Source organism: Neophocaena asiaeorientalis, unplaced genomic scaffold (genome assembly GCF_003031525.2).
Source record: "Neophocaena asiaeorientalis asiaeorientalis breed wild unplaced genomic scaffold, Neophocaena_asiaeorientalis_V1.1 scaffold5, whole genome shotgun sequence".
NCBI classification, from domain to species: domain Eukaryota; kingdom Metazoa; phylum Chordata; class Mammalia; order Artiodactyla; family Phocoenidae; genus Neophocaena; species Neophocaena asiaeorientalis.
Genome location: NW_020174698.1, coordinates 13,933,480 through 13,959,275, shown reverse-complemented (window position 1 = coordinate 13,959,275; position 25,796 = coordinate 13,933,480). Strand labels below are relative to the sequence as shown.

At 34.6% G+C, this 25,796-nt stretch overlaps 1 protein-coding gene and 1 non-coding gene across 2 annotated transcripts in view; one reads left to right on the top strand and one right to left on the bottom strand.

Annotated features, from left to right (window-relative positions):
• TBC1D32 (TBC1 domain family member 32) overlaps positions 1–24,024 on the bottom strand; it is a 176,008-nt gene extending 151,984 nt beyond the window's left edge. Inside the window, exons 1-6 of the mRNA XM_024759058.1 lie at positions 23,866–24,024; positions 16,114–16,291; positions 5,389–5,457; positions 3,390–3,515; positions 277–355; positions 49–152 (exon numbers count right to left, since the gene is read on the bottom strand). Coding sequence (XP_024614826.1) covers positions 49–152; positions 277–355; positions 3,390–3,515; positions 5,389–5,457; positions 16,114–16,291; positions 23,866–23,975 — 666 coding nt within the window. The 5' untranslated portion in view covers positions 23,976–24,024. The remainder of the gene's footprint in view (positions 1–48; positions 153–276; positions 356–3,389; positions 3,516–5,388; positions 5,458–16,113; positions 16,292–23,865) is intronic.
• Positions 17,666–17,738, top strand: TRNAW-CCA (transfer RNA tryptophan (anticodon CCA)). Its single transcript has one exon. It is a non-coding gene; the product is annotated as a tRNA-Trp (tRNA).
• Positions 24,025–25,796: the final 1,772 nt, after the last annotated feature.

Here is a 25,796-nt window from a genome sequence, read left to right as displayed (position 1 = left end):
AAATATAGAATTAAACAGAAATAAAAGCATATTATAAAAAATGAATACCTTTTTAAGTAAGTGGATCATATTAGGATTAGTTATATCTATGCCAGTTGTAAGAGTAGGAATATGATTTTCTCTAGAAAGAAAGTATAACTCCAAATATTTAGCTAAAAAGAAAATATAAAAATAAGGTTATAATACCATTCATTCACAGTGCTTTCTGAAAGTTATTTCCTATCCATTTTCTTAAGTACAAACTTATAAATTTTAAAAATTATATAATAAACATACCTAAGCTTTTATAAATTTCCTTGGTCATATGTAATGGTGAAAGTGTAAACGTCTGTGCATAGAATTTTAAAATCCGGTCCTATGGAAATGAAACAAGATTTGTATCCAATATTCTTTCATCATCTATTTTTGTAAGAATCGTTTTCTACATAGTAAAAAACTTAATAAACACAAGACCATTCAAAAATTTCAGTAGAAATGTAATTAAAACGGCGCGTTCTTGTGTTGGTTGGCAAAAAGTAAAGTCAACCAAAACTAAGAGTCAATCTAATACAGCAGTATATTGTTGTAAAATCTGGTAATAGCAGATACAGACATGGGGAGATGGAGTGAAGAAAGGAAACAATATAATTTGTTACAATTTGACACAATGTAAAGGAGTCAAACAAAGAAACAGTAGGAGTACTAAATGTAAAACAAAACAAACGAAAAACCCCACTCCTTTCCAAATCCACTATTTGTTTTTGTTTTAATTGCTCACATAGGAAGATTAATTAGATTGTTAGGACTTCAATAATTTTGCCTATTCCCAAGAAAAATATTATATTCCAAAATTTTACATTATTAAAATGTAAAGTAGAAACTACCACAATGTAAATGAATTAAATGAGATAACAGATGTAGTCAGTACCTGACACTCGTAGGTACCTAGAAATGACAGCTTATCATTTTAATTATACCAACTTTGATGGGATTGATCCTAACCGTGAGATTCAGTTTCCCATTAAAAAAATAAAATTCCCTCAAATGATCTACTCTGAAGAAAAAAATAACCTTGACTATATCAAATATTAGATGAATACATTTACAAACAATGGTTACCCAAGTGACTAAAAATATATTTCAATAACCCAAGAGGTTCGTACTGAACACAGGATATTAAATACTTTGGGAAGTTTTCATATTTGCAGCAATTGGTAAGTATTTGTCATACTTTTCGAACACTATAGGCTTCACTCAGTTACATGTAAGAGTCCTTTAGAGCACCGTTCCCCAACCTTTTTGGCACCAGGGACCAGTTTTGTGGAAGACAATTTTTCCACAGACAGGAGGGCGGGGATGCTTAAGGCCATAATGCGAGCCATGGGGAGCAGCAGATGAAGATTAGCCGCTCACCTCCTGCTGGGTGGCCCAGTTCCTGGGGGTTGGGGACCCCTGCTTTAGAGTAGAGAAGGAAAAAACAGAATCAAACTCAAGAATTTGGGTAAAGCATAAGTTCTAGATGAAAAGAACACCATGCCTTGTTTTCTATTCAAGTTGATTGGTTTTATTACCATTTCCCCTCTATGACGTCTTCCAGTTTTATTGCCTTAAGTATCCACACTGACTCTTGCTGAATACAATGGACAAATCAGGCCACTTACATTGACCCAGTAAGATCTTTACCATGTTTATAAAAGGAATAAAGGAAACCTATTAGACCACTATTATGTCTTTAAGAGGGAAATTTACAATTTCCTGTTAGAATGTCTTGAAATATTAAAAGATAACCCTGAAATATCTTTCCCCTTTGAAGTTCCTGAATCCTTGAGTTTTTAGAGAAGTCTGCCTCACCCTCTGGGGTTAGTATGGTTGAACTGCATCCAGGTATTGGGTAATTAAACACCATTTTCCCCCTTATAAAAATAACAAACCACTTGTTTCTAAACCACTTCTGTTTACCAGTATATTTTCATTGATGGAAGAGCAATTTTAAGTAGTAAAAAGGTACTGAGTTTTATTTTTATTTGTATTAACTGTTTACTGTCTGTCTCCTCTTCTAAAGTTCTATGAAGGCAAAGGCTTCTGTCTTGCTCAGTGTTCCCAGCATCTGAACTAGAATGATGTACACTGTAGGTATTCAGTGCATATTTGTTGAAGAGCTGGAAAAATTTCTTTTTTACTAATACCTTTAAAAATTCTATATAAAAAAACCTTATCAATTTTAAAGCTAATGTTTTTCTTCACTGACACATCATTTATGAAGAAAAAGACACTTAAAAAAACCTAGTTTGGGGGACTTCCCTGGTTGTCCAGTGGTTAAGACTCTGTGCTCCCAATGCAGGGGGCCCAGGTTCGATCCCTGGTCTGCGAACTAAGTTCCCACATACCACATCTAAGCCCGCGTGCCGCACTAGAGAAGCCCATGCGCCACAACAAAGACCCAGTGCGGCCAAAATAAATACATATGTACATACATAAAAAACCTAGTTTGTAGTTAAATGTGATGCTGGAATACAGTCAGGATTTTTTTTAATCCCATATAATTACTGCACTTTTTAATATAATCTTACTTTTCAACATAGTGTTTCTGAGAAGTCATATGTGAATCATTTTTTTTATATATATAAAATAACTCGCTACTGACTAACTTTACAGTTTGGGGAATTTTCTACATTAGTTTTATAATTCATCTCAATTATCTTCTAAAGTGTTAGCTTTACAGTTTTCTAACTTTTCTTTTTAAGCAGTTAAGCAATCTCTAACACTTAACTGCACAGGGAAAATGCTTATTAATCCTTTAGAATAAATTGTAATCATTGTAAGTTCAAGTCTTCATATATCATGAATTCTTTCAAAAACACACTCTTTCTTTTTTTTTTTTTCGGTACGCGGGCCTCTCACTGTTGTGGCCTCTCCAGTTGCGGAGCACAGGCTCCGGACGCGCAGGCTCAGCGGCCATGGCTCACGGGACCAGCCGCTCCGCGGCATGTGGGATCCTCCCGGACCGGGGCACGAACCCGCGTCCCCTGCATTGGCAGGCGGACTGTCAACCACTGCACCACCAGGGAAGCCCACTCTTTCTTTTAAAATATTTTTCTTAATTCAAAAACATTGACACAGATACTTGGATATCCCTTTACAAGATAAAACAAAATGCATAAACTAACATAGTCTATTATTTGGCAATGAAGTATGACACTGACCAACCATACTTTGAATCTAATCATGACATAGTAAGTTAATTCCTTTAAAAAAAAAAAATCTTGACAATTCAAAAGCTGGAGCTGAAATTATATTTGCATTACTATTAAATATTTGAGCTACTATTAAAGAAAATTATATTCCATTTGCTCCTAGAATAGTAGGAAAAAAAACAGGAATTCTTAACACTTCTGTAAGCATTTCCTTACACTAAATACAGGATCAGGATCTGAAAGATACACTGTCAGTTTCTCACAGAGAGTGGTCCAATTTTCACAGTTCAGTACATCAGATGGAGGAGCTGAACATAACGTTTGCAAGGCTTCATATCTCACCTATAATTTTTTAAAAGAATTTTTATTAATACTCAGCCACCAAAATAATAGCAATTCTCCAAATATTTAACAAACATTGAAACGCGGAGTCTGGATAACTGCTCTAAAGAGCCAGTTGAAAATCAGAGGCCCTTTTATAAAACAATTCTTGATAATTCATTTTTTAAACTGTTAAGCAGAGAAACTAGTGTTTTAATTTTTGCTTTACATAAAATAACCTAAATATATTAGGAGATTCTAGGTCACACATCTAAGGGGAAGAGGAGAAGGGATGGTAGCCAAATCTGAATCACCAGAATAAGGTATTCCAGTGTCTCCTCCATAGACTTTCCTCACTTGAACAGACCCCATAGGTGGTCCTACAGTTTGAGGACTCTAATTCTAAAACACTGCCCAGTTATGTCCCTGGTGAAGCATTCCCATTCTAGGATATATGAACAATTCTCACAAAGCAATTAATTTGAACTTCTTTGCCGCTACACCATATTTTCTGACCTTCTAACCACTGAGATAGGGGGAAAAAAGTGATTCAGCAATGTGATGCAAAATTGAATTTCTGAATTTTCACAGAAATCTTATTAAGCATTCTTCTCAAAATTCAATCAGAATTCACTCAGGACAGTATGACCCAAGGGACAGCAGTGGCAAATAGCTCTACTCCAATCGTAAGTGGAGTAAAGCTTCTCCCCCACTCACTCTCCAACTAGTGAGTAATAACACACTGATTCCAACCTGTTCCTCAAAATTTGGTTGTTCCTCAGCTGAAATAACTGAAACCTAGTGAGGGGGGGAAAAAAATGAAGAGTCAAAGAGCTAAGACCTTAGGACACCAAGCACTCTGAATGTGTCAAGGTGTCAGTTTTCAGGGTGTCAAGTTTTAGGTGAAACAAATAGAATATACATGTGTTTAAAATGTCTATATATTCATATGAAAAACTCTTAAATACAATTTTATTTGGGATAGGCATTAGGGGGACTATGAAGAGAGTTTAAAAACAGTAAGTAAATTTCTCCTTTTCAGTTAATTTTTAGGACAAAACTCCATTAACAATTTACTATTTGCAGAAGTAGAACAAAGGTTTCTGAACAAGTATAGATTTCCAAATAATCCACTTAAAGTCAATAATATTGTTATCATATAAAGTCAGGTCCCATTGCCAATCTGTTGAAACATTTACTAAAACCTAGAAAATAAATCAGAATGTGAAATGCTGAGAGGAAAAAAAAAAATCAGTGGGAGTAAATCATAGCTATTCACTTAATTTAAAATGAAAAGTTGAAGAAAAACAACGTATTTCAAAAACGAGACCAAATGGCAAGATATAACAGATGTCTGAGGTACTTCAAAAATCCTATAATTTTCTATTTCAAGTGAAACAGACTGACTTTCAAATGAAATAAAACTTCATAAACAGTAATTTATACAATTATTACAATATAAAGAGGCTCAATAAAATTGCTTTTTAAAAATATTTTCTAATAAATGAACATGAGTCAAAGTTGCTCACGTTTTCCAGAAGTAGAAAGAGGATTAAATGAAGATTATTTTCTTCAAAGAAATCACATACAAAGCAACAGTGAAGGAACAGTTTGGGAGAAACTGCTCATAAATTCATCCCTTGAAAATTGAAACTAGAAATAAAAATTTCCTCTTACAAACTGTGAGAACTCTCTAAGGAGAGCCTCTCTTACTCTGTGACTTTTCATTTCAAGACTAGGAAGTCTAGCAGGGATATCAGTCTAGAACTGCCATGATATTAAATTACTATCTTCAAGAGAAATACTCCAGCTGCTACTAATTATAATCTATTTTATTTATTTATATATATATATATATATCTGACTGAACTTAACAGTTTTCCTTTAAACTTACCTCTTTAGGTTGCCCAGAATCCAACTGGTCTAAAATTAACTGTAATTTTCCTTGACAAAATTTATAACTCTGTAACACAATTAAAAGAACGTTAATTCCTTCATTCATTTAGTAGACTTTTAGAAGTATTGTTATAAATGATTTTTCATATAACTCCAAGCACAAAACAAATTCTGAAACAAGAGAAGGGGATGATCTATTTTGATTTAGCGGCAAACTTAGAATTTTTGTATCCCAAGGCATTTAAATGAGAACTTAATGTCCCAGTAGGACAGTGTACTTTCATGTATATGAGGTTATCATTTGCTGAGCAAATGCAACATATAGAACATTATAAGACTCAAAAGATATAAAGCTAAAAACCTTTTGCACCCAGGAATCTGAGATGTATGAAACAAAGGTAAAACAACATAAACAAATAAGAAGGCACTGATGGTACCCTAAGCATAGCTATGATGCTGCTTGAACTTTTCTGTTCCTTTTCTTCCCTGTGCTTCTCCTTAAACTTTCTCCATGTCTCCTCTTAGGTGAAGAATTCCTAAAGTAAAAACTTCTATCTAGAAAAAAGTTTATAGTACACCATAAGCTGTTTTAGAAAAGGAATCTTTTTCTTGCCAAAGCAATTTAAATAATACCTTAAATAACCACCTAAAAATAAAAGCTGCCATTATTATGTAACAAGCCTCGTACTACCTCAATTCACAATGACTCTGAAGTATGAGAAATACGAAAACCAAGTCACCCAGCAATCAGAACTCAGATTCCCATCTTCATTAGAGACCCTCTTCTCTTCACTGTCTATACTCTCTTGAGGTGTTCTCACCTAGTTCTTAAATACATCAATGACTAAAATTTATCAGTCACTTCATCTCCAAGGTAACATATATAATTATCCTTTCAACACTTCCCCTGGATGTTTAATAAGCACCTCAAACTTAACAAATCCAAAATAAAATTCTTGATTCTTTTATTCCAAACCTGCTCCTCCCTCAAACTTCTCCATCTTGGTAAATAGTTCTATCCATCCATATTTTGTCTTAAGTCAAAAATAGGAGGCAATCTTGACTCCATGCTTCCTCTCATTTCCTACATCCAATGCCATGACAACTCCCAAGTTTCACATATCATAACTTTAACTACCCATTGCCACTTCACTGCTAAAACCTTAGTTGACACCATCATCGACTCTAGACTACTTAAATTCATCCTAACTTGTCTCCCTGCTTCTGCTCTTAATCTCATCCTACTCTACCCCATCATCCATTCTCTAGCAATAGACAAAGCTTCTCAAAATTATAGATCAAGTCTCTTTATCTCCCTTACTTCAACCCCACAAAAAGACTTCCCACTTTACTCAGAATAAAATATAAAAGTTTGACTTACACGATCTGGCCCCCGCCTATCTAACTTTCTCTCATACCACTCTGCCCTCTGCCATGTAGGTTTCAGTCATGCTGACCTTTTTTCCCCCATCTGTGGAAGATGCCATGCCCACTCTAGCCTAAGAACCTTTGCCATTGCCACTCCTGCTGCCTGGCAATGCTATTCTTCTAGAGCTTTGCATGGCTGCCTTCCAATCACTTAGTCTTTTTGATCTTTTTGGTCTTTTTCACTATAGTATCCTCAATACCTGAAACAGTGCTGGATACAGAGTCGGCACTCAATATACATTTGTTAAACTCGAGAATGATTCCATAGCCAGTCTTCCTACCATGTTACATTGCCTCTAACAATACAGGGTACATATTGTCACTTGATAACAAACCCAAAACAGCCTGATATTTCAGATCCTTCAACATAAGTTTTCTTAAAAAGCCTTAAAATGTCCTCAGTTTTACTCCTTTCTAAAGGTATATAGTTCACTGAGCATATACCCAGAGAAAACCATCATTCAAAAAGACACATGCACCCCAGTGTTCACTGCAGCACTATTTACAATAGCCAGGTCATGGAAGCAACCTAAATGCCCATCGACAGACGAACAGATAAAGAAGATGTGGTACATTTATACAATGGAATATTACTCAGCATAAAAAGGAACGAAACTGGGTCATTTGTAGAGACGTGGATGGACCTAGAGACTGTCATACAGAGTGAAGTAAATCAGAAAGAGAAAAACAAATATCATATATTAACGCATACATGTGGAATCTAGAAAAATGGTATAGATGAACCAGTTTGCAAGGCAGAAATAGAGACACAGATGTAGAGAACAAACGTATGGACACCAAGCGGGGAAAGTGGGGGTCGGGGGGAGGAGGTGGTGGGATGATTTGAGAGGTTGGGACTGACATACGTACATTAACGTGCATAAAATAGAACCTGCTGTATATAAAAAAAATTAAATTAAAAAATTAAGTATTTAGTTCAACTGCTGAAGTCTGTATATACTACTTTTTAAAATTAGAAGTACTGTATATTAAATAATAGAGCTTTAATTTTGAGTTTTCGTTATACAACAATTAAAATACTAAAATGTATGAGTGGTAACTACTAAATAAAATGTAAGTATATATAAGTGCAGCTTGTCTTGTCTAATGGGAAAAAAGTATAGACAACACAGGATATCTTACATAGTATACATATACAAACATTAAGATATATGTTGTGTGTATATAGATATAAGTATACATGTCCATATGTGTATACAGTATGTATATAAAGTACATATACACACTCATTCTACTGCTAATTACACAAGCTCTTTTCTTTAGCCTGGCCCTTTCGCCTCTTGTAAAATTGATTTCTTCTGGTCCTCCCACTTCCACTATCATGACTTTCATCAGATTATCATCTATGTCTAAAATGTCCTGCCATCCAACTTATCAGCAAATAAGAATATCAAGGACATGAATTTTAATCAGATGGAAGATTAAGCCAGGTTTTAAAATTCTAACTAGCTATGTGTCCCTGGAATCTTTAACCCCATCTGCAGTTTTCACATCCACTTCCTAGCATCACCGTAAGAATTAAACGAGAACAAATGTAAAGTCTTTTTGCTTTATCATTATTAAATTTTAAAATTTGAAGTAAATCTCAAATTTACTTCAACCAGGAAATTTTCTATCTGAAAATAGAAAACTGAGTCCCCCCTACCTACTGCCTATTCAAGATCTATAAATATAATTCATTGATTTCAGATTTCCATTCAGCTTCTTTTCTAAAAGAGAAGTCACGTTCTACAACAGCCCTGGTAAATGCAGAGTCAGATACTGTTTGAACATTTGCAACTACAGGAGTTCATATTTGGTGAGACAATCAATATTATGTCAAGTAGCAGTCAAAAAAGATAATACTTAGATCTTAAAATTCATTTGCTTAAATGCTCCCCCTAACAAAGACTTTTTTTTTTATCTCTTTATGATCAATACCTCAGGCAAGCAACCCTTACTTTGAAAATGTCTTTGCTTTTCACTTCACAAAAATGATCGCAACTAATCAGCATGATGATCCCTCAACTTCCCTCCTCTTACTCTCAACATTATTCTGTGGTGAACAGTTAACCACCAAATCCAAAGATCTTTGCTTAGTCCTTACCTTATTTGACTTCCCTCTAGCCTTCATCCCCCCTTAACCTCCTACCCAGTGCAATATGGTTTGGTACCCTTTCTAACCCAATCTTCCATTTCTGTCTGCCCTCTGAAATGCGTTTCCTAAGATCTTGCTTACTTAGGTGGCTTAAGTAGCAACATCTCTGCACAAATGACTCACGTTGTTATCCCCAACATTTCTACCAAATGAATCCTGCATGTTCAACTACCTGCTACACCACTGGGATACCTTACTGGTGTCTTAAATTCAATATGTATACCCAACAACAACAACAAAAAAGAATAAAAGAAGAACCCACCACATTCTTCTCCACATCTAATTCCTCCCTAATTCCAGATTTGGTTCATAACATCATAGTCTCCCAGCTACTTTGGCTTTAAAAAAAAAATAACTAGACCTTTAACTTCTACTTCCACTTTGCACTACTCTCTCCAAAACATATCAAAAATCAAGCTTAATGATCCTACTTCTGCAATAATTTCACATCAGTCTCTATTCCTACAAAGCCTCCTCAGTTCAGGTCCTCATTACTTTTTACTTAACTACCATGATAGCCTTCTAACTTATCTCCCTACATCCACTTTCTCCCCTTCCCATGCCCTTCTGTATACAACTGTTAGGTAAGTCTGACACACATTTTCCTGTTAAGAAACCTAAAATGATTTCTCTCAAATTACAAAACAATTAAATTTAGCTTTTGAATGCATTCATCTATTCCTCAAATATTTATTCGGCATCTACTATGTGTCAGACACCTACTATGTTACCAGGCACTATGATTTTATAGCTAGAAACAATAAATAATGATTAAGATATAATCCTTACCCTTACTCCATAAACTGCCCTTAATCTAACCTTCCAATTTACTCCCTGCAAACTCTGTCCTAACCCTTCACATAAACTACTCAGAGCTTCCCAGATATGCCACATTCTTTGTTGATGCAGAAATTTTGAACTTTCCCTTGTCTGAAATACTTTCCTCTATAGCTCTTGGATATTCTTGGTTATAAGGGCTCGTCTTTGAATTCCCATGGCACATTACTTCTACTTGCAACTTGGTTATTTATGTACATATCCTATCTCTTTACCCTCAAGTAAGCTCCTTGAAAAAATAATGTATATCTGATTCATCTTTGCAATTTTATAGTGCCTGGCACAAGATATTGTACACAGCATATGCCCAATACATATCTGTTGGTTGAATATGTATCCAAACAGTTGAAGTCCCTTAATTTTACCATGTTTGCCTTTCCTCTCAGGTAGTAATGCATATTAGAAAAGCATAGCCTTTAGTAGTTATCTGATTGGAGTAGCCTCATTAATATGCTTACTACCCTATAAGATTCCTTTGTCTTCTTAAACATAGTACAAATTACTCTTAAAATGTTACCTAAGCAATGAAATACATACTACGCTAGAAATGAGAATAAGTCTAATACCTACCTTAAAGGTTACCTATATACGTTTTTAACATTTCTGTGTGTTATTGTGTATCACTGGATGGACAAATTTCCATTGCAACTAACTATAATAATTTATTGATACTTAACTGGAACATGTAGATAACGTGTTCCACTGACTACAACAGAGTTAGAAATATTTAGAACAGCTGAAATTGTTAGATTAAAAATTCCTGAGGGGAGCAGTGTCTGCCAACTTGATTGGTAAAGCAACACAAAAGAGACCTGCTGCTGCTATCAATATAAGTAGATAATTCCAAAAGGAAAACATTTTTAGACATATTTACATGTGTGAGAGTATAAACCAAGCAAATAATTTCTGAGCAAATGCTACAGGGAAAAGAGCAAGAAGTAGAATAGGTTGATAATCTAAGATGGATTTTGGTCCTACTTTATGATCATAAGGATCCTAATTAAAGGTCTTCAGATGCTAAAATAAGATTTGTATACATTTCTGTAAAATTCAGTATACCTAAAGATAGCGAACATAAGATGCATTCTGTAACTTTTGTTGTTTTAAAGAGATATATTCACTTTATTACAAAATATATTGGAGAATATTCACATTAGTCAATAACTACACTTTAAGTTCAAAAATCATACCACCCTCAAATTACTCTAGAAATCTCTATTTTAACTATTTGGTTTGTAAACTACATAAACCACTGAAATACAACTAGTCAAAGAAAGACAACTATTACTGTTGTTCAAAGAGCTATGGGAAATAAAATATATAAATATTAAACCTAATGATTCTTTAGGCTTTAGTATGTGTAACTGTACAATGATTTCTTTCCTGTTCTTACAAAAGAAAAAGAACCACCACCCAGTGATGATGACAATGATAACAGCAAACATTTATATAAGAGCTTAATATGAGCCAAGTACTGTTTAAAATGCTTTACATATATTAAATCTGCAAGGCAACATTATAAGAGTAAATACAATTACTATCTCCTCTATAACAGTTAAGAAAATTGAGTCACTGAAAGAGGTAAGAAGACAAAGCCCACAGCTCATCAATGGCACAGCCAGAGTTTGACTTGTTTCCAAGATTCAGAATGAGTTAGCTTCATGCAGAGTAGTTTTTTTTAATTGTAGTGCATCTAAAACTTCTTAAAATTATGAGCCCGGGCTTCTCTGGTGGCGCAGTGGTTGAGAGTCCGCCTGCTAATGCAGGGGACACGGGTTCATGCCCCGGTCCAGGAAGATCCCACATGCCGTGGAGCGGCTGGGCCCGTGAGCCATGGCCGCTGAGCCTGCGTGTCCGGAGCCTGTGCTCCGCAACAGGAGAGGCCACAACAGTGAGAGGCCCGCGTACCGCAAAAAAAAAAAAAAAAAATTATGAGCCCACCCTTCATTAAGCCTTAAATACAGAACAAAGTTATTAATTCAAAACAAAAATAAGGTTTTAAAAATATTTTCAAATGATAAAGTTCTTAATTTCCTAGATGTTCAAATAATGTTTTAACAAAAAAAGAACTTCTGCACTTTTCGTTAAAAGTGCTACCATTGAGAAATAACAAAAATCTATTAATATTTACAAGTATAAAGAAACTTAGGTATTCATAAAGATATTAGCATTGTTAATCAGAGAAATTAGTTTTTCTGGTGTCAAATTGTCTCAAGACATTACTATTAAACCAGCAAGCAAAGAAAGCTCACACCTGCACCTACCCAGTTCTTCTCCTAAACAAGCCCCCTGCCTCAAGCTTAACTCTAGGCAGCTGCATTATCAATACTACCATGTTTTTTTCCCTACTCTCAGCTGCCTTTCCCTTTCCTTCTACATTTTTAGGATTTTAGGTTCCTATCTTTTTCTGTTTATAAGACAAATAATAATAATAAAAGTCTTATCAATTAAGGGTAGCTCGAGATGGAGGAACTTCTGAATAGTAGTTTGGGCTGTGGCTATCCTACTGTTCTGGCCGATGCTGCTGAACAAGAGATGAGAATCTCGTAATTCCTCAGCAGTAGTATGACATCCTCAAAAGCAGAATTCCTCACCAAAAAGAGCATTGTAAAAACTTTAAAGATTTTAGGAGAGGCCAGAAAAGGGGTTGAACTCAAGATATTCTAAGATTTGAGAAGTTAGGGTAAAACGTAAATTAGAGTGGTTGATAGCACAGCACATACTCAGAGACAGGGGAAAGGCCTCAAACCCGATAAAAGGAAAAAGCTACTCAAGAAAAGTCTTACTGGAAGAATTCAAAACCTAGCAACAAGATGGAATTCAAATTGTTCCCAGGAGGCAGTTCAAACACAAAGCTTCTTTTCCAGGAAGTAAATAACAGAAAAGATCCTGGCCTTCAGGTGAACAAGTAGCAACAATGGCAAGATATTAGTTTCCTCACTGCTACTGTAACAAGTTACCATAAACTTAGTGACTTAAAGAAACACAAATTTATTATCTTACAGTTCTAGAGGTTAGAATACATTGGCAGCCACTCTGACATCTACTTCAGCCCGCACAGCACCTTCTCTGCCTCTGACCCTCCTGAGTCTCTCTTATAAGGACGCTTGTGATTACATTAGGCTCACCTGGATAATCCAGAATAATCTCCCCATCTGAAGATCCTTAAATTAATCACACTAACAAAGTCCCTTGGCCCATGTACGGTAACAGGTTCATAGGTTCTGGGTATTAAGACATGGATGTCTTTGAAAGGGCTGTTATTCTGCCTGCCATAGGTACCAAAGGATGGGTGGGCTTCAGGGGGAGGTTACCATGAAAGTAAAGAAACAGTAAATTCCTTAAATAGGTTCACATCATAAAAGAACAGCTGGTGACTGTTATCCTAAACTCACCTTCTCCATACAAAGGGTACACCTTGGGGTTCCCTTAGAACGTAATAAAATATCGATAGTTTGCACACTACAAGAAAGCATAATGTAATGCCTGTGCCATATTACAACTGAATACTGTCAGGGAAGAGAAAGAAAAGCTGCAAGAGGAAAGGATATTAATTTTGAAAGCTTAATTAGAGGTAATCCTCTAATCTTCCAGCAGTAGAAAATGACCCATAGAAGCTCAGTTAGAAACCATACAGGACTAGAGCTGGGAAATTTTCTATTTGAGTATGTCTCTCAATGGTATCCATTTCAGCATATCCTTCAAGAAATAGCAACAATAATAAAAGCTAACATGTACAGAGCAGCAGCAATTATTAAATCAGTTAATCTTCTCAACAGCAGGATGAGGTAAGTGGTATTATCATTCCCATTTTAAAATGAAAAACACTACGGCAGGGAAGTTAAGACACTTGTCTAAGGTCACACAGCTAGTAAGTGGTAGAACAAAGATTTGAACCCAAGAAGTCTCCAGGTAGTGCAGCACAGAACAAAGAGAACAGACTATCAAGGGTGAGAGACCAGGCTTAAATTCACAGTGGAATCCTAAGGAGCAACACAAGTTTTACCTATTATTATAAGCCTCGCTTTTTCCTGTAAAGTAGGCTGGTAACACCTATAGTGAATATAAAGCCAAGCAAAGGGACGAACATATGGCAGCAATCCCAATAACAGATATCTAATATTATTATTTTTATCTCTCTAGCATTATTTTGCAGACTTTTTCCAGGTTTAATCACAGTGCCAAATGCTTTCAGTGAATGCTCTGCTCACAACTATAGTAAAAATCAGCCGACTTTATTCTTTAATATGCTCAAACTTACACAGTCTCCAAGGCAGTAATGTCCTTTTTTTCAATACTGGGTCAGAAATCCATACACAATCAGGATGCAATGTTTAAAATAGCAATGAAATAATGAAATAAAGCAATGAAATAAAGCCTACTCTATTCACAAAATACAAGTGTTCTAATATCAAAACAGCAGCATCAAAATTGTTTACTGAATGCTATTCATAGAACAATTCAGTTTTTTTAAAGCCCAATGCAAGTAACATCAATTTTGAAGGCATCAATAATAACATCAATATTTGATGGAATGAATGATATATTTTCAGGGATCCTTTCAATTCTGAACCTATTAATTCAGCCTCTCTTCGGTCAGTTACATGCAAGAGAGTCTTTTTTCACTAAACAAAAGCATAACCAAACATCTTAGAGTTTGGCCACACTGAAAGAGCTTTCAGGACAGGTCTGGCATTCATCTGCTTTTTTCCAAAGGCCCAGGGATCCCACACCTTGTTGGTGGACATACTTCACTTTCAATTCAATTAGTCGCTTCTGACACAAAGTCATATTCATAAGGCAGGCACTTGAAAATGCAGATATACCCTGTGGACATTCCAAAGGAAGCCATATAAACTCAGAGCATGATCCTTCTCAAGAATCAAAACAAAATAAAAAACAAGAATATCTTCTGAAAGTATGACTCCATTTCTACCAATGCTGTGAATTTCTTCAAAAATCTATGATTCTATGACTGGAAATAAGTTGGTGCTTAGCTAGCACCTCTTAACTGCCAGCTACTCAATCAATCCTATTGAGATCTGAATACTTGTACTTCTTAGAACAAATTAACAGTGCTCCACTTTTTTTCTCTTGTGGTTCGATTTCAGTGTATACACATGGTTCATCAAATAACTAAGAAAGTATAATCTTATGATCCCTCAGAGTCCTAAAGTTGGGTTTTCTGTGTCTTTCATTTCCAGAAAGTCCTTGATCTGAAGAAGCAGTTCAGTAAACCTACTGAATAAGCCATCTGACTGTATTAAGCTGAACTAAAATCTCTACAGCCCAGCTTCTTCCAAAGAGTACATCAACAAGGGATGATTAAGAGCCAAAACATGAAGAAAATTCACAATCTTTGTCACTTCCTTCCTCACATCATCAGATAATTAACCTGACTTGTAAAATTTAAAACTCAGCACATTATCTCCTGCTAAATGATGCAGTGATAACTTTTACATTCTGCTTTGACTAATTCCAAAACCATTTTTCCTTCAAAAGTGCAGTCTCAACTGTGACTAATACACACACGTATTTCAGGTTTCACCCAAACTCCACAAATCCCTTTTTGCTATACGTTTAGGATCTACGTTATAGTTATGTCCCTACGTTAGAACTAATTAGGTGAAAATGTTTCACTAAAAATATCAGGTAGGATTCACACGAAGGTCAAACAGATTCCATTTGGCTTGAAATTTTCTATGTGGAATTTCATGGTGCATGCATGGGCTCTACTCTATCTAGTTTCCTTTGTCTTCTATTAGGACTAATCTAGACATTGTTCTTTCCCTTAGCTCTGCTGAAGCCAAAAGACAAGGATTCCAATAACCTGGAAAGATAAAATATAAAACCTCAAATCTTTTGACATTAAAAAAAACTTAATGTGTTAAAACTAACAATTCACAGCAACCTTCACAGAAGATAAATAAGGGAAATGTTTTATCTCCATATTTCATCTATAATGTAGTTAAAATTTGATTAATAAGGATTAATTGGGAATAAGATCTTTAACTAAAGTCTAAGCAGATTTGTTTCAAGTGTTATTATTTTTAATCCAAAATCCACTAGTTTATTTCCTTACCTCATTAATAACTGTTCAGATATAATTCACTGAACATGTAATTCTAGAAGATGTTATTTCATGGACTAAATCTTTAATATTAGATTATGTTATTGTTTATTATCCTTCTGAATCTTAAAACTAGAAAGTGGAAAAAAGTCTAGCTAATAAAGAATGTATTGAAGGTAATGATTATTAAACACCATTTCAAGACATAAATGCAAAACTAAACAACATACCTGACTGAATGACGAATCACTATCAGAGCAATTGTCTGTGCAGTAACTATTGCTTTTCTCCTTTTGGATTTTTTTCTGCCTTTCTTGACTTTGCATTTCATCTTCTTCAAACTTGTTGATCATAGAATCCACCACTATCATCATGATGTTCTTCAGGGAATGCATCATTTCTTTGTATCTTTAATTCAAAGCAATCTTTGTAAGAGAATGGCTATTAGCACAGATTAAAACATTCAACTAAATTAAACTACCTGATTATTTCTTTCTTGTAAAGTCCCTTTAACAAACAATTCTAAAGAGAAAAGACAGTTTTTCTGAAAGAATAAATGGCACAACAGAATTCACACAACAGGAAAAAAAATTAATAGGGAATCTAAAATGTGTTATTTCCCAAGTTTTTCCATCTGGTTACATGAACCAAGGCAGTAAAATTAAAAGAATCCAAGGCAAGATGTTCCAATGGCATAGATTCCAGTTATTAGTAACAAAGTCAACTATTAATATCAAACTACCAAAACCCAGCCTACTTTACACATCACTTTTATTCCTTTTTTAATTTCTCTTTCACTATCCTCCCTTCCTCTATTTTTTTGCTTCCCTTCTCTCCTGCCTATAATTTATATGTATAGACATCCATCACCACAATTGAGACCTAAATAAGTATTAAGAGATCAGTGGGTCCTTTCAAACAGAGGCTAGAGAACCCATTGTCAGAGATGTTAAGAAAAGGATTCCTGAAATTAGTAGAAGTTTGAACTGGATAATTTCTAAGATCCCTTTCAGCTCTAGCGGGTCTAAAAATATATATATTTTAAAAACTTATAATAAATTTTTCCATTTATTAAGTGCAAACTCTCAAACATCCATACTAACATTAGACTGAGATCCTCCAAAACCCTACAAATAGAATTTTAGAGCTAGATGGAAACAAAAATAATCTAGTCTACCCTTTATTTTACAAATGAGGAATATGAGATGTGAACTATTGAAATTTCTATATTTAAAATAAAAAGGCATAAAGATTTAAATAAACATAGTGAATAAAGTACTAAATTTGGAATCAGAAAACCTGGATTAGAAACCTGACTACTTTATGTACAAGCTCTGTCATTATAAATAAGTCTATTTTTCCTCAACTACATATGAGATAAAAAGAATACAATCTAGGAGCACTCTTCTATTTACTAGCTGGGATGCTGCCCAATTTATAAATTACTGAATAAAGCCATTTAGATCTTCAAATTAAAAAAAAATACAATCTGGCTGATCTAGTTCACATAGCCATAGCAAGAAATAAATGAGAATATATATCTGAAAGCTCTTTGTAAATATAAAGCATGATAATATGATTGTTTATCATTATAACACTGGAAATACACTAGAAAATAAGCACAGAAACTTCCCTTTCTTTATATTTCTGGTTTATGCATCATATTAACTACATAAATCAGAGAAAGGATACTTTTCTCATAGAAGTAATAAAATCATGCTGGGGGATTTGGCTAAAAATAGTGGACTGAGTTCTTAAAGTTTAAAGAAATTTTTTGGGACTTCCCTGGTGGTCCAGTGGTTAAGACTCCATGCTCCCAATGCAGGGGGCCCAGGTTCAATCCCTGGTCAGGGAACTAAGATTCCACATACCACAACTACTGAGCTTGCATGCTCTAGAACCCATGCACCACAACTAGAGAGCCCACGTGCCACAACTACTGAGCCTGCGTGCTCTAGAGCCCACATGCCACAACTAAAGAAGCCCATGCACTGCAACGAAGACCCAGAGCAGCCAAAATAAATTACTTAATTTAAAAAATAAAAACAAAATGAACTTTAAAGAAATTTTAAAATATATTTTAAATTATATATTATATACATTGTTATTAAATATATGTGATTTCTATATGTAATTTAAAACACATTATATATTTAATATTATTTAACAATATATAATTTATATATTATATAACTTTAAGTAAATTGAATATAATACATATAGCTGTATATGTACATATTTTTAAAGTCCCAGAAATTATGAGAAAACACAAAAATATTAAAAGAAAATTAGAATAGATTAGGAATGATACAGAGGGAAAACACATACAGAAAAGAACCGCTATAGAGGTGAGAAACAGTCCAGGGAAAATTCAGGTTTACAGTAAAGGGATATAAAGAGCAAGAAGGGTAACACAACATTGTTAATCAACTATAATCCAATATAAAATAAAAAATTTTTTTAAAAAATCAAGAAGGAATTGAATCCTAATACACTCATTAGACTAACTGGTGAAGTACATATAGGAACCGAGTGAGGAGGCCCCAGCTTCCTCCTCTACACATTCTGTGCACCAAGAAACAGGGAAGTATAATGATGCCCCAGTAGCAATCAATAGCTATCCACCAGAGCTGCTCTCCCCTTCCACAGTAATTGGATTATAGCTGGGAATAGGAGTAAACTACACTCCCCAGACTCTGTTCCAGTTAGGTATAGCCATGTGAAGAACATAAACTCCTGTCCCCTTAAAATTTACAATACAGTGATTTAATAAAGGAATATAAAAGTAAATCTCAGGGGGAAGGGTGGGGGGAAGGGACAGTTAGGCAGTTTGGGATTGACATGTACACACTGCTATATTTAAAATGGATAACCAACAAGGATCTACTGTATATACAGGGAACTCTGCTCAATATTACGTAACAACCTAAATGGGGAAAGAATTTGAAAAAGAATAGATACATGTATATGTATAACTGAATCACTTTGCTGTACACCTGAAACTATCACAACATTGTTAGTCAACTATACTCCAGTATAAAATAAAAAGTTAAAAAAAATGTAAATCTCAATGATTTACAGGATAAGAGTAAGGGTAATTAAAATCCATAGAAAATCTGTAAGTTTCATTTTAGAAATACTTCCTCCAGAAAACATAAATTTCTTGAAACCACAAACATTAATTCTTCTGCAAGAAATATCAGCAAACGAGCTAAAGGTAGATAAAAGAATAATACTTAAAAAAACAAAAAACTAGAGAGTAAGGCCCTGAATATCAAGAGTTAAATAAACTAGAACTCAGTAGCAACTGCAGATTTGAAAAAGCCAAGGATAGAATATGGACACCATTGAGAAGATTCCTTCATACTCCAAGAAGTTAAAATAAGAAAAAGCTCTAAGAGGTAGTGAAAAAACCCATATCAATTAACAATGAAAATACACATTGTGAGTACTTTCACTTATATATATGAGAATGTATGACAGATGCTACAAATGAGCTGTTTCATGTACAAACCTCTATTTAAAAAATAAATATCAAAATGTGTAATTAGGGAAGCAATTTGAATTATTACAGTAAAAATGTTTTTAATAAATGTACTGTTGACACATTAGCCCCAAGTAGTTTCTAAAGAATCACACACAAAAAAAGAAAGAAAATAATTAATACTCTGTACAACTTAAAATCCTTCATCCATGATTCACAAAGCAGAAGACATTCATTAAGACATTTAAAATCTTTTTGAGGTAATTATTGTTGTATTAATTTTTACACATGAATGAACTAAAACAGAAGAAAATTAAATGTCTTACCCAGAGACAAAAAGTAATTTCCTAACAATCCCATGTAAAACTTTGCTTTTAGCATTAAAAAGCTTTTATTTTCTGACTAATGAAGAGTTTTAGTCCCCCTTTTAGAATAAGCTTAATGATACTGTCAGAAATAGACTACTAATTATAATACAGTAGTCCCTCCTTATCTAGGGTTTCACTTTCCACAGTTTCAGTCACTCACAGTCAACCGTGGTCTGAAAATATTAAATGGAAAATTCCAGAAATAAACAATTCATAAGATTTAAATTGTCTGCTGTTCTGAGTAGGTGATGAAATCTAGAGTCATCCAGCTGCCCAGCACGTGAATCATCCCTTTATTCAGTCCCACCTATTAGTCACTTAGCAGCCATCTGGCTTATCAGATCTACTGGTCAAGGTATCCCAGTGATTGTGGTCAAGCCATCCTCATTTTACTTAACAATGGACCCAAATTGCAAAGAGTAGTGATGTTAGCAATTCAGATATTCTCTACCTATGCCTAATTTATAAATTAAACTTTACCATAGTTATGTCTGTACAGGAAAACACATAGGATTTAGTACTACCCATGGTTTTAAGTATCCACTGGGGTCTTAGAATGTATCCCCCTGTAGGAAAGCAGGGATACTGTATTATCCAAAGATGGAAGTGGCTCTAGTTTTGTTTTTTCATCAAATCAGTAAATAAGAAATCTTGATCTCCATGGCTTTTAACTTAATATATATTGTGGTTAGAACTTGCTAAATTTATAAATAGCTGCACACTGTCACTTTGTTCATAACATGTTTAAACAATCAGTTGTCACAAGGGGAAAGAGGTCTCATCCAACATCATAAAGAAATGTTTAACAATTTCAAAATAAATCAAATATAATTTTTAAAATATAATAGGTAATATAAGCTCAGGTATATATTTCAATTTTTCTACTACTTGAAAGAGGGGCTATATCTCAAGCTTCAGCACCTGCCTTCAAACTGCAATAGGAAGCAACCATGATGGTCCAGCATGGAGAGAAACCAGATGCCAAAGGCACTTAAAAACATCACATAAATCCAAGTCCACAGTCTAGAATTAACAAAGCAAATGTCATGTGTCCAAATCATCACCAAAAATAAGTTTTGGGGATCCAAATTTTTAAAGTTTTACTGTGCATAAAAATTATGCAAAATTTTTATCAGAATAAAAAATCATTGCAATCTAGCTTCAAAAAGCAATTTTTAACATTAGATAACATTAATATGCTACCTACCCTAAGAATTAGAAACTAAATAGAGCTACACTAATAAGTATGAATTAAGAAGAAAATAGAAATTTATGCTCTCTACTTGCCCATTCTGCCCTTTATAGCCCTAAAGAGTCTTCTGTTATGTTACATTTCATGCGGGGCAAGAGGGGATGGGGGGTGGCGAACCAGACCTTCAATCATCAATCATATGCCAGTGTTGAAAGATAATTAAAGTGAGAAATACCTAAGTAGCTGAGTTTAAACATGAGAAGGAAATTTCAAATCTTCTTTCATCTCAATTACTGCTCTGTATTAAATTGTTTTCTGAGTGAGGGTCAGGCATTTTGTCATGCTATCTCACTGCTCAAGAACTCAGAGTGGCTGAGACCTAAAAAGAGTGAAGAAGCATTAGGAACAAGACAAGGATGTCCCTTCTCCCCATTGATTTTCAACATCCTACTGGAAGTCCTAATTAATGCAATAAGACAAGAAAAGGAAATAAAAGGCAAACAGATTGGGAAGGAAGAATAAACTGTTCGCAGAAGACATAATCATCTATGCAGAAAATCTGAAAGAATTAACCAAAAAACTCCTAGGACAACTATGTGATTATAGCAAGGTTGCAGGATACAAGGTTAATATACAGAAGTCAATCACTCTCCCACATACCAGTAATGGACAAGTGGAATTTGGAATTAAAATCATAATACCATTTATATCAGCACCCCCCAAAATTAAACACTTAGGTATAAACCTAACAAATATATACAAGATTTATATTGTGGGATGGGGAGAGTGGGAGGGAGGGAGACGCAAGAAGGAAGACATATGGGAACATATGTATATGTATAGCTGATTCACTTTGTTATAAAGCAGAAACTAACACACCATTGTAAAGCAATTATACCCCAATAAAGATGTTTAAAAAAAAAAAAAAAGATTTATATAAGGAAAACTATAAAACTGTATTGAAAGAAATTAAAGAAGAACTAAATAAATAGAGAGACAGTCCATGTTCAAGGATTAAGAAGACTCAATTCTTCTCAACTTGATCTACAGATTCAACACAATCTAAATCAAAATCCCAGGAAGCATTTTGTAGATATCAACAAAATTATTCTAAAGTTTATATGGAGAGACAAAAAACCCAGAATACCCAGCACACTACTGCAGGAGAAGAACAAAGTTAGAGGACTGACACTACCCAACTTCAAGACTTACTATAAACCTACAGTAATCAAGACAGTGTGGTATCGGCCAAAGAAAAGACAAATAGATCTGTGGAACAGAATAGAGAGCCCAGAAATACCCTTAAATATAGTCAACTGATCTTTGACAAAGAAGCGAAGGCAATATAATGGAACAAAGACAGTGTTTTCAACAAATAGTGCTGGAACAACTGGACATCAACATGCAAAAAAAATGAATCTATATAGGTACCTTATACCTGCACAAAAATTAACTCAGACTGGATCACAGACCTTAATATAAAATGCAAAACTATATACCTACTAGAAAATAACATAGGAGAAAATGTAGACGACCTTGGATTTGGCATGACATGAAAGATACTTCATTAAAATTAAAAATTTCTGATCTGCAAAAGACACTGTTAAGAGAATGAAAAGACAAGCCACAGACTAGGAGAAAATATTTGCAAAAGACATACCTGACAAAGGACTGTTATCCAAAACATACAAAAACTCTTAAAACTCAACAATAAGAAAACAACATGATTAAAAAGTGACCCAAAGTTCTTAACAGATAACCTCACCGAAGAAGATAAACAGATGACAAATAAGCATATGAAAAGATGCTCCACATCATCTGTCATTAGGGAAATGCAAACTAAAACAACAGTTACACACCTATTAGAATAGGCAAAATCTGGAATACTGACAACATCAAATTCTGACAAGTAAGTGGAACAAGAACTTTCATATATTGTTGATGAAAATGCAAAATGGTACAGCCACTTTGGAAGACAACTGGGCAATTTCTTACAAAACTAAACACAATCTTACAATGTGACCCAATCATCCTCCTAAAAACCCACACACGATGTTTATAGCAGCTGTATTCATAACTGCCAAAACTTGGAAGCAAGCAAGATGTCTGATACATTCAAACAATCGAATTTATTCAGGGCTAGAAAGAAATGAACTATCAAGCCATGAAAAGTTTCCATAGAAGAAACTTAAATGTTTTTTTAATTGAAGTGTAGTTGATTTACAATGTTTCAGGCGTACAACAAAGTGATTCAGTTATACATATATATGTACATATATATATATTCTTTTTCAGATTCTTTTCCACTATAGGTTATTACAAGACATTGAATATAATTCCCTGTGCTACTTAAATGCATTTTATTAAGTAAAAGAACCCAATCTGGAATGCTACATACTGTATAGTATGTATGACATATGTCATACTGTATGACATTCTGGAAAAGGCAAAACTATGGAGACAGTAAAAAGATCAGTGAGTCAAAAATTGCTCTAAAAGTAAAGTCTATTTTAAAAAAGTGAAAAGTGAAGGAGTAAGTGACACAAATATTTAGGGAAAGGACATTCTAGGTAGCAGAAGCAACATAAATACAAAGAGCCCTGAGGGAGGACTTTGCTTGGCTTGTTTGAGAAAAAACAAGACCAGTGTGGCTGGAGCAGTGGAAGAGGGAAAATGATAAGAAATCAGGTAGGAGAGGGAGCAGAAGGCTCATGGTGGGCCTTGTAGGCGACAGAAGAAACTGGATTTTATTTTGAATGAGATGAGAAGCCTTCAGAGAGTGTTGCGTGGAAGAGTGGCATGATCTGAATCACTGGTTTAAAGAATCATTCTGGCTGCTATGAGGTGAAAAGACGGTAGGGGACATGGGTTAAGGGTGCTTTCAAGGAACGCTGTTGAGAGAAAAATTACTTTAAAATATTACTGTGGGCATACTCACTCTTTAGATTCCTGAGTTGTTTTAGTAACGTGCTGTACCACTGTGTCATAGCCAAATTCCTCACCCTGATTCTGATCAGATGTCCATTTTTCTATTTCTTCTTCAATCATAGACCCCAAAGTATTACATATATACTGTCTAAGGTATTTCACAAATTCATAGCTGAAACAAACATTTAAAAAATAAATGCAGTAAATATCATGAACTCACTTATCAACCATACCCAGAAAAAATGTTAGCACAGAAAGATTTCTAACATATAATCAGATTTCTTACCTTAAACCAGGATTAAATTAGTCATTCATCCCAAATCATATAGCTAATCTAGAATTTTGTTGTTTTTTTCTGAGACACTTGGAAAAGATCACATTTAAAGATGATGAGAGTAGACAGCAGACAGCAAATTTCGGGACCAGCACAAACTTTAGGGGGTTAGGAGTCTTTTCACACTTCTTTTTTATGCTCATATCTTTTACGTGTGATGCTTAATGGTAGGGAAAGCAGTTGTTAAAGATTTTCACAATTGTTCAAGCTGATGAAGAAAACCACACTAGGTAACAGTAATTATAAAAGAGTAAATAGGAAAAGGTTAAGCTCCAATCGTCAAGAGTTTTTTGTACATTTGTAAATTGTGTTCATTTTGAACTGACCTAAATTCCACCTAATCAGCTTTTGTCTGACTATGTTCACAAGAAGTCGCTCAGACAATTCAATACATTGGACCTTCTTCTTCATACTGTTAGGTTGATGCTAACATTAAAATCCATTTGCAAACTCAGACAATAAGCAAATATGAGAGGGCAAGAGTTCCAAAAGTGGATAATTATATTATGAAACATGTTTACTGAAAATAAAGAGCAACGATTATAATTAATATCACGATTTACAAAGGTTTAAAAAGTTTTTGTGGCCTCTTAAATGACAAAGATAATTTAGGACGGGCCATTTTTGTAAATGCCACTATGTTTAAGACTTGTAGTTTGAATATATCACTGTATAAGAGCCTTGCATATATGCAGTACAGGAGATCAAGGAGAGCCTGAATAATTTTCTTCACATAATTATAAGTCCATCATGGTATCCAGCATACAGTCTTCAGTTTAATATTTATTAAATGATTGTATGTCCTCTAAAGAACAGCCACCTTTTACCCAGGTAGCCAAAGGATCTCATTTTCAATTTTAACTGCTTTTGATTTGGATTTCCTGCCCTGCCCATTTCTCCTCAACTCTGAACCCATTGCTGCTTCCTGGAATCTCCATGGCTGCTTCAGTAATGTAAGTGGCAGGCCTGCCATAGACGATGCAGGCTCCAAAAGTCAAGTAGAGATACTTGACATGAAACCATGTAGTATTATAGAAAAGGTACAGGCTCAGAGTCAAAACGACCTGAATGTCAGCTCCAGCTCTACCACTCTAGCTGGAGTGGCCTGGGACAAGTCTGTTTTTCCATCTGTAACTTGGAAATGATCATGTCTGCTTCACTCCACTATTTTAAATTCAGGAGGCAATAGACAAGAAACTTAATCATTATAAACAACAAAATTACGAAGGATATTCTCTACTCCGACAGTGTCAACTTCAGACTCAACACAAACAGGTGATTCCTTTAGTTCTTTCATCAGCCAAAACGTCTCCCCAGAATCTAGACCTATACAGGCATACCTCGTTTTATTGCACTTTATTGTGCTTCACAGATATTGGGAGTTTTTAACAAACCGAAGGTTTGTGCCAACCTTGCATCAGACCAAGTCTACCAGCACCAACAGCATTTACTCACTTTGTGTCTCTGTGTCGCATTTTGGTAATTCTCACAATATTTCAAACTTTTTCATTATTATATTTGTTACAGTAATCTGTGATCAGTGATCTTTGATGTTACTACTACAACTTGCTGAAGGCTCAGATGACGGTTAGCATCTTTAGCAATCA